At 37.2% G+C, this 15,865-nt stretch overlaps 1 protein-coding gene across 1 annotated transcript in view; it reads right to left on the bottom strand.

Annotated features, from left to right (window-relative positions):
- The window catches only part of OSGIN2 (oxidative stress induced growth inhibitor family member 2), a 185,326-nt gene that overhangs the window by 65,339 nt on the left and 104,122 nt on the right, over window positions 1-15,865 (bottom strand). The window contains exon 3 of the mRNA XM_053715185.1: window positions 15,539-15,675. Coding sequence (XP_053571160.1) covers window positions 15,539-15,675 — 137 coding nt within the window. The remainder of the gene's footprint in view (window positions 1-15,538; window positions 15,676-15,865) is intronic.

The raw sequence follows: 15,865 nt of genomic DNA, 5'->3' as shown, positions 1-15,865 counted from the left end.
TCTTTTAGAATTCCTAGAATTTTACAGTTTCTTCAGGATGGTTTGGATAAAGGTTTGTCTGCAAGTTCCTTGAAGGCACAAATCTCTGCTCTGTTTTATTTCATAGAAAGATTGCTAAGCTTCCTGATATTCACTGTTTTGTACAGGCTTTGGTCCATATCAAGCCTGTCATTAAATCAATCTCTTCTCCTTGGAATCTTAATTTGGTTTTGAAGGCTTTTCAGGCTCCTCCTTTTGAGCCTATGCATTCTTTGGATATTAAACTATTTTCTTGGCAAGTGTTGTTCCTTTTGGCCATCTCTTCTGCTAGAAGAGTTTTCAAATTATCTGCTCTTTCTTGTGAGTCTCCTTTTCTGATTTTCCATCAGGATAAAGCAGTTTTGCGGACATCATTTAAATTTTTACCTAAAGTTGTGAATTCTAACAATATTAATAGGGAAATTGTTGTTCCCTCTTTGCGTCCTAATCCTAAGAATTCTTTGGAGATCCTTACATTCTCTGGATGTTGTAAGAGCTTTGAAATATTATGTTGAAGCTACTAAAGATTTCAGGAAGACTTCTAGTCTGTTGTCTTTTCTGGTTCTAGGAAAGGTCAGAAGGCTTCTGCCATTTCCTTGGCATCTTGGTTAAAGCTTTTGATTCAACAGGCTTATTTGGAGTCGGGTCAGGCTCCGCCTCAGAGAATCAAAGCTCATTCTGCTAGATCAGTCTCCACTTTGTGGGCTTTTAAGAATGAAGCTTCAGTTGATCCGATTTGCAAAGCAGCGACTTGGTCTTCTTTGCATACATTTACTAAATTCTACCGTTTTGATGTATTTGCCTCTTCGGAAGCAGTTTTTGGTAGAAAGGTTCTTCAGGCAGCTGTTTCAGTTTGATTCCTCTGCTTATGTTTTAATTTTTTTCTTTTCAAATTATGAGAAAAACTTATTTTTTGGATGTGGATTTAATTTTTTCAGTGGAAAATGGCTGTTTTTATTTTTATCCCTCCCTCTCTAGTGACTCTTCTGTGGAGTGCCACATCTTGGGTATTACTATCCCATACGTCACTAGCTCATGGACTCTTGCCAATTACATGAAAGAAAACATAATTTATGTAAGAACTTACCTGATAAATTAATTTCTTTCATATTGGCAAGAGTCCATGAGACCCACCCTTTTTATGGTGGTTATGTTTTTTGTATAAAGCACAATTATATTTCCAGTTCCTTTTTTGATCCTTTTTCTATCACCCCACTACTTGGCTATTCGTTAAACTGAATTGTGGGTGTGGTGAGGGGTGTATGTATAGGCATTTTGAGGTTTGGGAAACTTTGCCCCTCCTGGTAGGATTGTATATCCCATACGTCACTATCTCATGGACTCTTGCCAATATGAAAGAAATGAATTTATCAGGTAAGTTCTTACATAAATTATGTGTGTGTATATATATATATATATATATATTACTTCAGAAAGCAATGTTTGACACGCACAAAAGAAAAGTAACATAATACAAACACCTTGTTTTTGTTTTGTTCCTCCCCCCTCTTAATTATAGAATACATATCCCACACAATACGAAGCCACTTTTGGACTTCTAATCACAGTTAGACAACTTAATAAGAGGGATATTTTGAAATTGCATAGGACACTTTTGGACCTATGATCCTATGATATATATGTTGTTATAGTAAATAACACACTCATAAAATTGTTTAGTTATCAATTGGGCTACAGAATATTAACCTACAGCTAGAATATGAAAGGTCCTTCTAGACTATCTGATAACAAAGCTAATTAAAAAAAAAAAACATTTAAAATATTCAAGTACCCTGAACATATTCAAAAATAGAACCCCAAATGAAAAGTAGCAGCCTCTCTTGGACTACCCAATAAAGTAACTTACTAGAAGGGGGGATTTCAGGAGAGAAACATTTATAGGAACACTCTTTGGTCTTGAAAATATAATATAAAAACTTCATAGACAAATCCTCTCTGAATACATATTCTCCACACAATATGAAGCCACTTTAGGACTGGTGATCACAGTTAAACAATTTATGTAGAGGGATATGTTTTAAATTGCATAGGCCACTTTTAGTCCTCTAGAAGCATTGGAAGACATATATATGTTTCTATAGTAAATAACACTCATAAAATTATTTAGTTATCTATTGAACTATATAGGATTAGCTTACGGCTAGAATATGAAAGGTCCTACTAGGATATCTTATAAAAAAGCTCAAAAAGAAAATTTCCAATATTCAATCAACCTGAACATAAAACATATAACCACAAATTAAAAATGTGGACTTCTTAAAATAGTAACTTATTAGAGAGGGGGTATTTCAGGAGAGAAACATTTATAGGACCACTCTTTAGTCTTGAAAATATAATATATCTACTACATGGACAAATACTGCTTTCACAGGAGGAGAATGTAAGTGGACATCTAAGAGTGAGGTATATGAAGGTTAAAGTTTGCACTTCTCTAGCAACAATGTTATCAAGAGTAGTTTAACAGCTATAAATTAAATATAAGAAGAAAAAGCTGAACAATTGGTATCAGTGTCTAGATATTCCCTTAAATAGGCGGTAAGGACTATAAACTACTTCTGAGCACAAATATACTAGCAACATAATATGAGCCTAATAAATTGGATATTTGATAGTTATGGTTCCCAGGAGGCAGCAGCTAGTTAAACTTTACTAGTAAGTAAGTGCAACTATAATGCTTGACTATTATTACAGAATATCAAGTGTTAAAATTATTCAGAACCTAAATTGTACACTCACAAACCAGTTGCATTAAGCAGTTAGGAGAGAAGAAAAAAAAGACAAAAATAAAAAGGAATGTAAAACAAAATAATGATTATATAAGAATGACGTTTCAGTTAAACAGCTAACCAAACAATATTACAAAAAGATTAAATTCTGCATCCCACTGTCCGCATGAAGCTGCACATTTGTAAGAATTGCATGTCAGATCCCAAGATCGTCATTTACATGAACAAAGGAGTTACAGAAATTACCCTCAAGATCTCAACAGCACAAATACTATTTACCCAATACCAGTCCAGGTGTCGGCCTCATAGAGGTCGCTGGAGCATGAACAGCTGTCAAAGAGTTCAGGGAGGAAACAGCACTAGACATAAACATCTAAAAGAAATATGTTCCTCTGCACTGTGAGACGCAAACCAGAACTATCCATAGGCATTCCTCTCTCCCTGCAGTTCGGCAGGAAAAACAGGAAAATGTCAGCGTCCAGGAGGAATTTAAAATCTGTAGATATCCTCTTGTTCTCCTGGGGATCTCTGGAATGTGAGAAAATATTTATCTGGTGGTCGCAGCTCCTGTAATCATTCCACATGATCTTTCTAACTGAGGCTTCACCCTGAGTAAATAAAAGCTGTTGTTCCCGTAATGCAGGGCCGGCCGCATCCCCACAGTCAGGAACAGAACTTAGTAGAGAGGGTCCTCCACAGCTAGGGTTGCCACCCGTCCCTTAAAATACAGAACACTTATAAGTTACACATGGTGCAGGGTGTGCATGGAGGAATATGAATAGTGCTGTCCATAAACACAATACATGTTCCTCCCTGCACACCCTGCAGCATGTGTAACTCATAAGTGTCCAGGAAAACATGGCTGAGGTGGCAACCCTATCCACAGCTGTTCGGCAGAATAGTATTGTCAGTGTCCTCAGCGGCTATCTGTTCAGTAGGAAAGAATACCTGTGCTCTTTGGGTAATCAAAATGGCGTCACCACTTTTCCTGCCAACTTTGGAAGTTTTGCACAGTGCTGCTGTAGTCTCCATAAGGGATGCAAGGCATTCAAATCTAGCAGTCACCTGAAGTTCAAACTCTTGCAAACAAGCTTGTATAAGTGAACACATTTCCTACTGATCCCAGAGTGGTGTTAGGAACTCTGCAGATAGGCCGTCGCCTAGAGCCCCAACGGTCCGGATCTAGACTGGATGGTCATGCACACAGCAAATATATATAATTGATCTCTTCAGCAAGAGATAATACACCCAAATAAACACTTGAGAACTGGGGATGCTGTTAAATACCACAGATAATCGGCGGATTAGCGGAATCTCGTTACCAGCCTCAGATATTGCAACCTGCCAGGGTCGCTGCACAGACACGCCCCTAGCATTGTTCTTTTACTTAAACATGCTAATCATTTAATTTGGGATTCTATATTTGATGTCATTAAAATTGATATTAAATCTATGTCTTTAGCTATTCTAACTAGAAGAGCTTTATGGCTTAAAGGGACATGAAACCCATTTTTTTTTCTTTTATGATTTAGAAAGAGCATGCAATTTGAAACAACTTTCCAATTTACTTCTATTATTTAATTTGCTTCATTCTCTTGATATACTTTGCTGAAAAGCATATCTAGATAGGCTCAGTAGCTGCTGATTGGTTGCTGCACATAGATGCCTTGTGTGATTGACTTATCTATGTGCATTGCTATTTCTTCAACAAAGAATATATAAGGAATAAAGCAAATTAGATAATAGAAGTAAATTGGAATGTTGTTTAAAATTGTATTCTCTACTTGAATCATGAAATAACATTTTGGGATTTAGTGTCCTTTTAAATCTTGGCATGCTGAAATGGTGTTTAAATCTAGATTACTATCTCTATTATTTCAGGGTAATAATTTATTTGGTTCTCAATTGGATTATTTTATCTCCACTATCACTGGGGGGGAAAGGGAGTTTTTCTGCCCCAAGATAAGAAATCTTAGGGTAAGCTCCCAATCGTTTTCGTTCCTTTCGTCAGAATAGAGAACAAAAAACCTCTCCTTCCCCTAAGGCCTCTGGCTCTAATTGGAGACCATTTCCGAATTGGAATAAATCCAAGCCTTATAAGTAACCAAATCCAGCCCCTAAGACTGCATGAAGGTGCGGCCCTCAAACCAGTTCAACTGGTGGGGGGCAGAATGAAATTATTTCAAGACATTTGGACAGATTCTGTTCAAAATCAGTGGATTCAGGATATTGTTTCTCAAGGGTATCGAATAGGATTCAGAATAAGACCTCCCATGGGAAGATTCTTTCTTTCTCATATTCCAACAAACTCTGTGAAGGCTCAGGCTTTTCGGACGTGTGTTTCAGACCTAGAGCTTTCAGGGGTGATTGTCCCAGTTCCTCAGCAGGAACAGGGTTTGGGTTTTTATTCAAATCTGTTCATTGTCCCAAAGAAAGAAGATTTGTTCAGACTAATCCTGGATCTGAAAATTTTAAATTGTTTTGTCAGAGTTCCAACTTTCAAGATGACTATAAGGACTATTCTGCCTTTTGTTCAGCAAGGTCATTTCATGTCCACAATAGACTTACAGGACGCTTATCTTCACATTCCAAATCATCCAGACCACTATTGTTTTCTGAGATTCTCTTTTCTAGACAAGCATTAACAATTTGTCGCTTTTCCATTTGGCCTAGCGACAGCTCCAAAAATGTTTTTGAAGGTTCTCGGGCAGGGTATTGCAGCATTTCCTTATTTGGGCAATATCTTGGTACTAGCTCAATCTTTTCATTTAGCAGAATCTCACATGAAACAACTAGTGTGATTTCTTCAAAGACATGGTTGGAGGATCAATTTACAAAAGAGTTTCTTTATTCCTCAGACAAGGATCACCTTTTTAGGTTTCCAGAAAGATTCAGTGTCCATGACAGACAATAGAGACTGAAGGTTTAGAGAAGCTAAAACCAACTTCATTCGTCTATCATTACCTTCAGTGGCTATGTGAATGGAAGTTTTAGGTCTGATGACTGCAGCATCGAACACGATACCCTTTGCTCGTTTTCATATGAGACCTCTACAGGTATGCTCGTTGCACTAATGGTGCAGGAATTATACTCAGATATCACAGTTGATATACTTAAATCCCAACACTCAACTCTCTCTGACTAGGTGGTTAAACCATCACCTTATTGGTTAAGGGGCCTCCTTTGTGCATTCTTCCTGGACTGTGATCTCAACAGATGCAAGTCTTATAGGTTGGGGAGTTGTCTGGGGGTCTGACAGCACAAAGGGTTTGGAATCCTCAAGAGGCGAGGTTACCAGTCAATATTTTAGAACTCCGTGCTATTTATAGGCATTTTGAGGTTTGGGAAACTTTGCCCCCACTGGTAGGAATGTATATCCCCATATGTCACTAGCTCATGGACTCTTGCCACTATGAAATAAGTGAATTTATCTGTTAAGTTCTTACATAAATTATGTTTTCTCTCATTCAGAAAGGGATTGCCTGTTATTTCGAGACTGGACTGCACTATTTAGTCAGGATCAGAATGATATACTACAGGAAAGTTATTCTTGGTGAAAGGCACATGTTGAGCAAAAAGAGGCTTCTCCTAGGGAGGTAACTAGCCATAGAACAAGTTATTATGCTATTGTTTGTTCCCAGGATGAGCACTTCTCTCTTTTCATTTCTTACTTTTTTAAGTCTTAGTTTCTTGCTTCAAGATAATTTTTTGTCCATTTTTGTATATTCTGTACTTATCCCTTGTGTTGTGTACAAGTTTCATCCTCCAAGAGTACATTTAACTTTATTTGAAAGGATAGACAATATGTCTTTATCACCCGATATATGCCTCTCCAAAGGCAATGCAGTTTATTTTTATTATTAACATTTTTTTTTTTACTAAGTTGCTTTTTATCTTTATTAACTTTCTTTTTCTTCCTACTTCCTTTTTTTATAGCCATTTGATTTCTCTATCCAATTAACGTAAAATATGATCATGACAATGTATTTCCTTGATTCCTTTCACTTTAGAGAATTTACCTAGTTCCTCCTCTTGTTATTCAGCATGAAACTAAGACTGATATGAGGGAATATGGTCCCTTTTATAATTCATGAAATAAACAAAATTGTAACCAAATTTCTGCTTACGTACAAACTGTGAAACTCTAGGTTTTCACTTAAATTTATAATTTTCAACTAAAAGAAAACAAAACCAACACAATACTGTCCTGTAACAGTAGATACAGTTATAAATGTTTGTCACTCAATGTAAAAAAAAAAAACGACAAAAAACAAAAGCGTTTATTTTTGATATCAACTATGTCTTTTCAAGATGCATATACAAATCTACAGGGAGTGTGAGCATTATGGTGCCTTTAGACTAATATGTATATATTATTTATGTAAATATAAATATGTATTCATACACGTGTATATGTATGTTCTTGGATGTCTATAATGGTCATGAACAATAATGGAATGATGGATTAAAGATCAGAATCAAGATCAGTCCTTGAAACACAGATGCATCTCACATTTCACAAATACTGAACCCATAGTGAGAAAAAAAAAAGTTCCTTTAGTTCAAATAGATCACAAGATTTGATTTTTTTGGTTTCCTACCAACAAGAGAGATACTATGGCCTCAAGCTAAATACTAATGCATGAATGTGTTTTGTAGAAGTAGCTATCAACAATGGTTTACATAAAGGAACGTAGCAGAGCAAAGACCTTACAAGCATCCTAAAGACAGAATTGTAAAAATTACAAACATTGGATATCATTGAAAGCCTATATACACATAGATGATATGATATACCTGTAGATAAGTACTGTATATATTACCAGTTTCGTTATATAAAGGCTAAATGAATTTTTTTTTTTTTTTTTTATACAATGGCACATAAAAAGAATGTGTACGATCTAAGACGTCATACACATTTCATAGATTACAAGGTTTGATTTTTCAATTACTTTTTTCTTTCATGTAATTAGCAAGAGTCCATGAGCTAGTGACGTATGGGATATACATTCCTACCAGGAGGGGCAAAGTTTCCCAAACCTCAAAATGCCTATAAATACACCCCTCACCACACCCACAAATCAGTTTTTACAAACTTTGCCTCCTATGGAGGTGGTGAAGTAAGTTTGTGCTAGATTCTACGTTGATATGCGCTCCGCAGCAGGTTGGAGCCCGGTTTTCCTCTCAGCGTGCAGTGAATGTCAGAGGGATGTGAAGAGAGTATTGCCTATTTGAATTCAATGATCTCCTTCTACGGGGTCTATTTCATAGGTTCTCTGTTATCGGTCGTAGAGATTCATCTCTTACCTCCCTTTTCAGATCGACGATATACTCTTATATATACCATTACCTCTACTGATTCTCGTTTCAGTACTGGTTTGGCTTTCTACAACATGTAGATGAGTGTCCTGGGGTAAGTAAGTCTTATTTTCTGTGACACTCTAAGCTATGGTTGGGCACTTTTTTATAAAGTTCTAAATATATGTATTCAAACATGTATTTGCCTTGACTCAGGATGTTCAACTTTCCTTATTTCAGACAGTCAGTTTCATATTTGGGATAATGCATATGAATAAATCAATTTTTTCTTACCTTAAAATTTGACTTTTTCCCTGTGGGCTGTTAGGCTCGCGGGGGCTAAAAATGCTTCATTTTATTGCGTCATTCTTGGCGCAGACTTTTTTGGCGCAAAATTTTTTTCGCTTTCCGGCGTCATACGTGTCGCCGGAAGTTGCGTCATTTTTTACGTTCTTTTGCGCCAAAAGTGTCGGCGTTCCGGATGTGGCGTCATTTTTGGCGCCAAAAGCATTTAGGCGCCAAATAATGTGGGTGTCTTTTGGCGCTAAAAAAATATGGGCGTCACTATTGTCTCCACATTATTTAAGTCTCTTTATTTATTGCTTCTGGTTGCTAGAAGCTTGTTCACTGGCATCTTTTCCCATTCCTGAAACTGTCATTTAAGGAATTTGATCAATTTTGCTTTATATGTTGTTTTTTCTATTACATATTGCAAGATGTCCCATGTTGAAACTGAGTCAGAAGATACTTCTGGAAAATCGCTGCCTGGTGCTGGAGCTACCAAAGCTAAGTGTATCTGCTGTAAACTTATGGTATCTGTTCCTCCAGCTGTTTGTACTGATTGTCATGACAAACTTGTTAATGCAGATAATATTTCCTTTAGTACTGTTACATTACCTGTTGCTGTTCCGTCAACATCTAATACTCAGAGTGTTCCTGATAACATAAGAGATTTTGTTTCTAAATCCATTAAGAAGGCTATGTCTGTTATTCCTCCTTCTAGTAAACGTAAAAAGTATTTTAAAACTTCTCATTTTTCAGATGAATTTTTAAATGAACATCATCATTCTGATTCTGATAATGGTTCTTCTGGTTCAGAGGATTCTGTCTCAGAGGTTGATGCTGATAAATCTTCATATTTATTTAAAATGGAATTTATTCGTTCTTTACTTAAAGAAGTCCTAATTGCATTAGAAATTGAGGATTCTGGTCCTCTTGATACTAAATCTAAACGTTTAGATAAGGTTTTTAAATCTCCTGTGGTTATTCCAGAAGTTTGTCCTGTCCCTGGTGCTATTTCTGAAGTAATTTCCAGGGAATGGAATAATTTGGGTAATTCATTTACTCCTTCTAAACGTTTTAAGCAATTATATCCTGTGCCATCTGACAGATTAGAGTTTTGGGACAAAATCCCTAAGGTTGATGGGGCTGTCTCTACTCTTACTAAGCGTACTACTATTCCTATGGCAGATGGTACTTCCTTTAAGGATCCTTTAGATAGGAAAATTGAATCCTTTCTAAGAAAAGCTTACGTGTGTTCAGGTAATCTTCTTAGACCTGCTATATCTTTAGCGGATGTTGCTGCAGCTTCAACTTTTTGGTTAGAAGCTTTAGCGCAACAAGTAACAGATCATAATTCTCATAGCATTATTATTCTTCTTCAACATGCTAATAATTTTATTTGTGATGCCATCTTTGATATCATTAGAGTTGATGTCAGGTATATGTCTCTAGCTATTTTAGCTAGAATAGCTTTATGGCTTAAAACTTGGAATGCTGATATGTCTTCTAAGTCTACTCTACTTTCCCTTTCTTTCCAGGGTAATAAATTATTTGGTTCTCAGTTGGATTCTATTATCTCAACTGTTACTGGAGGGAAAGGAACTTTTTTACCACAGGATAAAAAATCTAAAGGTAAATTTAGGTCTAATAATCGTTTTCGTTCCTTTCATCACAACAAGGAACAAAATCCTGATCCTTCATCCTCAGGAGCGGTATCAGTTTGGAAACCATCTCCAGTCTGGAATAAATCCAAGCCTTTTAGAAAATCAAAGCCAGCTCCTAAGTCCACATGAAGGTGCGGCCCTCATTCCAGCTCAGCTGGTAGGGGGCAGATTACGTTTTTTCAAAGAAATTTGGATCAATTCCGTTCACAATCTTTGGATTCAGAACATTGTTTCAGAAGGGTACAGAATTGGCTTCAAGATAAGGCCTCCTGCAAAGAGATTTTTTCTTTCCCGTGTCCCAGTAAACCCAGCGAAGGCTCAAGCATTTCTGAAATGTGTTTCAGATCTAGAGTTGGCTGGAGTAATTATGCCAGTTCCAGAACAGGGGCTGGGGTTTTATTCAAATCTCTTCATTGTACCAAAGAAGGAGAATTCCTTCAGACCAGTTCTGGATCTAAAAATATTGAATCGTTATGTAAGGATACCAACATTCAAAATGGTAACTGTAAGGACTATCCTGCCTTTTGTTCAGCAAGGGCATTATATGTCTACAATAGATTTGCAGGATGCATATCTGCATATTCCGATTCATCCAGATCACTATCAGTTTCTGAGATTCTCTTTCCTAGACAAGCATTACCAGTTTGTGGCTCTGCCGTTTGGCCTAGCAACAGCTCCAGGAATTTTTACAAAGGTTCTCGGTGTCCTTCTGTCTGTAATCAGAGAACAGGGTATTGTGGTATTTCCTTATTTGGACGATATCTTGGTACTTGCTCAGTCTTCACATTTAGCAGAATCTCATACGAATCGACTTGTGTTGTTTCTTCAAGATCATGGTTGGAGGATCAATTTACCAAAAAGTTCATCGATTCCTCAGACAAGGGTAACCTTTTTAGGTTTCCAGATAGATTCAGTGTCCATGACTCTGTCTTTGACAGACAAGAGACGTCTAAAATTGATATCAGCTTGTCGAAACCTTCAGTCACAATCATTCCCTTCGGTAGCCTTATGCATGGAAATTCTAGGTCTTATGACTGCTGCATCGGACGCGATCCCCTTTGCTCGTTTTCACATGCGATCTCTTCAGCTCTGTATGCTGAACCAGTGGAGCAGGGATTACACAAAGATATCTCAATATCTTTAAAACCGATTGTACGACACTCTCTGATGTGGTGGACAGATCACCATCGTTTAGTTCAGGGGGCTTCTTTTGTTCTTCCGACCTGGACTGTAATTTCAACAGATGCAAGTCTTACAGGTTGGGGAGCTGTGTGGGGGTCTCTGACAGCACAAGGGGTTTGGGAATCTCAGGAGGTGAGATTACCGATCAATATTTTGGAACTCTGTGCAATTTTCAGAGCTCTTCAGTCTTGGCCTCTTCTAAAGAGAGAATCGTTCATTTGTTTTCAGAAAGACAATGTCACAATTGTGGCATACATCAATCAACAAGGAGGGACTCACAGTCCTCTGGCTATGAAAGAAGTATCTCGAATTCTGGTATGGGCGGAATCCAGCTCCTGTCTAGTTTCTGCGGTTCATATCCCAGGTATAGACAATTGGGAAGCGGATTATCTCAGTCGCCAAACGTTACATCCGGGCGAATGGTCTCTTCACCCAGAGGTATTTCTTCAGATTGTTCAACTGTGGGGACTTCCAGAAATAGATCTGATGGCCTCTCATCTAAACAAGAAACTTCCCAGGTATCTGTCCAGATCCAGGGATCCTCAAGCGGAAGCAGTGGATGCATTGTCACTTCCTTGGAAGTATCATCCTGCCTATATCTTTCCGCCTCTAGTTCTTCTTCCAAGAGTAATCTCCAAGATTCTGAAGGAATGCTCATTTGTTCTGCTGGTAGCTCTAGCATGGCCTCACAGGTTTTGGTATGCGGATCTTGTCCGGATGGCCTCTTGTCAACCGTGGACTCTTCCGTTAAGACCAGACCTTCTGTCACAAGGTCCTTTTTTCCATCAGGATCTCAAATCCTTAAATTTAAAGGTATGGAGATTGAACGCTTGATTCTTAGTCAAAGAGGTTTCTCTGACTCTGTGATTAATACTATGTTACAGGCTCGTAAATCTGTATCTAGGGAGATATATTATAGAGTCTGGAAGACTTATATTTCTTGGTGTCTTTCTCATCATTTTTCCTGGCATTATTTTAGAATTCCGAGAATTTTACAGTTTCTTCAGGATGGTTTGGATAAAGGTTTGTCTGCAAGTTCCTTGAAAGGACAAATCTCTGCTCTTTCTGTTCTTTTTCACAGAAAGATTGCTAATCTTCCTGATATTCATTGTTTTGTACAAGCTTTGGTTCGTATAAAACCTGTCATTAAGTCAATTTCTCCTCCTTGGAGTTTGAATTTGGTTCTGGGGGCTCTTCAAGCTCCTCCGTTTGAACCTATGCATTCATTGGACATTAAATTACTTTCTTGGAAAGTTTTGTTCCTTTTGGCCATCTCTTCTGCCAGAAGAGTTTTTGAAATATTATGTTGAAGCTACTAAGAATTTCCGAAAGACTTCTAGTCTATTTGTTATCTTTTCCTGTTCTAGGAAAGGTCAGAAGGCCTCTGCCATTTCTTTGGCATCTTGGTTGAAATCTTTAATTCATCATGCTTATGTCGAGTCGGGTAAAACTCCGCCTCAAAGGATTACAGCTCATTCTACTAGGTCAGTTTCTACTTCCTGGGCGTTTAGGAATGAAGCTTCGGTTGATCAGATTTGCAAAGCAGCAACTTGGTCTTCTTTGCATACTTTTACTAAATTCTACCATTTTGATGTGTTTTCTTCTTCTGAAGCTGTCTTTGGTAGAAAAGTACTTCAGGCAGCTGTTTCAGTTTGAATCTTCTGCTTATATTTTCAGTTTTTTTCTTTATAAGATTTAAACTTTATTTTTGGGTGTGGATTTTTTTTCAGCGGAATTGGCCGTCTTTATTTTATCCCTCCCTCTCTAGTGACTCTTGCGTGGAAGATCCACATCTTGGGTAGTCATTATCCCATACGTCACTAGCTCATGGACTCTTGCTAATTACATGAAAGAAAACATAATTTATGTAAGAACTTACCTGATAAATTCATTTCTTTCATATTAGCAAGAGTCCATGAGGCCCACCCTTTTTTGTGGTGGTTATGATTTTTTTGTATAAAGCACAATTATTCCAATTCCTTATATTTATGCTTCGCACTTTTTTCATCACCCCACTTCTTGGCTATTCGTTAAACTGATTTGTGGGTGTGGTGAGGGGTGTATTTATAGGCATTTTGAGGTTTGGGAAACTTTGCCCCTCCTGGTAGGAATGTATATCCCATACGTCACTAGCTCATGGACTCTTGCTAATATGAAAGAAATGAATTTATCAGGTAAGTTCTTACATAAATTATGTTTTTAATCCAAAACCCATTAGAAAACCTGTTTTTTGTGAGGATTTCTACTGGATTTGAGCTGTGTTAGCTGGACCAATATTTGGCATTGAGACGATTCAGCAGTGCATGTTTAACCCATCATAAAAAATAGTTTTTAAACAGATTTTGTAGGACTCTTCTATTTCAATAGAACTCTTGAAATTTTCTTTTTTCAGCATTGCAGCATTTATTCGCTGTTAAAGTTTGTGTGTATGTTGTATGCACTTATTAAGAAATAAAAACTAATTTAATGAAGATTTTTAACAATAAACAAGTAAATACATGTTAACTAAAATATGATTTTTTTTTCAGTTTGGATGTTTAGAAAGTGTTAATTATGAAATAACAAAAGATATGCGTAGCAGACACCGGAGGAATGGTCCCTGTCTTGGGACCCAGACCTCTTCCGCCTCAGCATTCGTCCCTTCTCCAGCAGGGAAAATCCAGCAGTGTGCCTTACTTTCCAGCAGCTCCACAGCAAGGAAGGTTAAAAGCCTTAAATTCCTCAACAAATAACAGTCACACACTGGATAAAGTGGGGAACAGACTGATCTTTATTGAAAGCACATGGGGCTTAAAGGAACAGTGCACACCGAATTTCATATAACGGTATGTAATAGACACAACTATAAAGAAGAATATGCACAGATACTGATCTAAAAATGCAGTATAAACCCTTTTAAAAATGTATTTAAAAGCTCCCAGTTTAGCATTTTTGGTGAGGTAAGGCTGGGACACCCAGTAAAAGGGCTAGGAAAGCATACCCCCTCTCCTGCATATGAAAAGACATTAAACAAACAGGAGCAAGCAGGAGTCTGTAGACATCCGTATATACATGATACTTTGGGCTTGTTTAGGAATCTGAAAATCAGCACAATGTTATTAAAAATCAGCAAAACTATACATGGTTACAAAAACACACCCAGATGGGCTATATAAATGGATCATCTACAAAACATGTATGCAAAGAGAAATCTAGTGTACAATGTCCATTTTAATATAGTACACTGTTTACCTAAGAGGGAGTGGAAAATTAACGCTGGGGCTTAAAGGGACATGAAACCCAAAAATGTTCTTTAATGATTTAGGTAGAACATACAATTTTAAACAACTTTCCAGTTTACTTCTATTATCAAATGTGCTTCATTCTCTTTGTATCATTTGTTAAAAAAGCAGCAATGCACTACTGGTTTCTAACTTAACACATTGGGGAGACAATGACAATCGGTATATATATATGCAGCCACCAAATCAGCTGCTAGAACCTTCTTTGCTGCTCCTGAGCCTTCCTAGATAAACCTTTCAGCAAAGGATAACCAGAGAAGGAAGCAAATTAAATAATAGAAGTAAAAAAAGGAAAGTTGTGTAAAATTGTCTGAATCATGTATATTTAGTTATGACTTTACGGTCCCTTTAATCACATCCTGTTGACATCCTGATTTAGCCAGTTCACACTAGAATAAAGGGTTAACAACATCAGATTAACATGACATTATAATCAAACAGGAAGGAATAGCAAACCCCAGCAATAGTTCTAACACTAATTATATTACCTAGTCCCTGGACTCAGAAGCTACCTGAGTTAACCCCTGCAATTCCAGTGACTAGTCTGTCCTGTATAATGCAGTCTAAAACAGAGGGGTACAGGGCCAAAATGAAATGGGAAAATCAGCATTCCTTCACAAGTAAAACATTACCATGCAGTAATCTGATGCTGATGTCCTTGTAGCGGCATTGCCGTTACAATATGAATTTGTTTATTGCACACACTATGAAGGGATATTAAAATGAACATTGCACTAGAAAATATTTTCCCATTTAATCTGTTCACAATGATCAATTTTACCAGCTCTGTAGTAAATTGTTTACAACTAGCTCCCTTTACCTTTATTTTGTCATATGAAACAGATGATTGTGCCTGTTAAAACCACCACCTCTCTGTCGTCTAAAAAAAAAAAAGCTGACCGTGCTCTTGACAAGCATATCCTTGTGTAATCTAAAATGCTGTGGATGCTGCTCACCATATCGGGAAAACTTGTTCCATTGGTGGGAATCTTGTCCATCAGGGCTGAATTAAAGGGATCAATGTAAATTCAGAGCACTTCTATTACAATAGGGTTCTAATATTTACCTGTTCAGGGATAGAAAGATGCCTTCCTTCCTCTAATTTGTTGAGTAGGATTGGATTTGGATGCACAGCTTCTGGACATAAATAAGGTCTGTACCCCGACAGCATGTAAGACAGACATATTCCTGAAGGGCCATTTCCTGTGTCACAAAAACAGACATTACATTAATTTATACAACGAAGAATTAAAAGGGACTGTTACATATACTATCATGAATGTAAAATAGTACCAATTAAAAGAGAAGGGGATTAAGTTTTGACATTCACTTTTTCACACTGCTTTAATGTCCAATAACTGTTGCAGACAATAATTGCATAACCTACTTGTAT

This window comes from Bombina bombina, chromosome 5, assembly GCF_027579735.1.
Source record: "Bombina bombina isolate aBomBom1 chromosome 5, aBomBom1.pri, whole genome shotgun sequence".
Classification (NCBI taxonomy): domain Eukaryota; kingdom Metazoa; phylum Chordata; class Amphibia; order Anura; family Bombinatoridae; genus Bombina; species Bombina bombina.
Note: the sequence above shows the minus strand (reverse complement) of the source record. Positions and strands in the feature narration are given on the sequence as shown.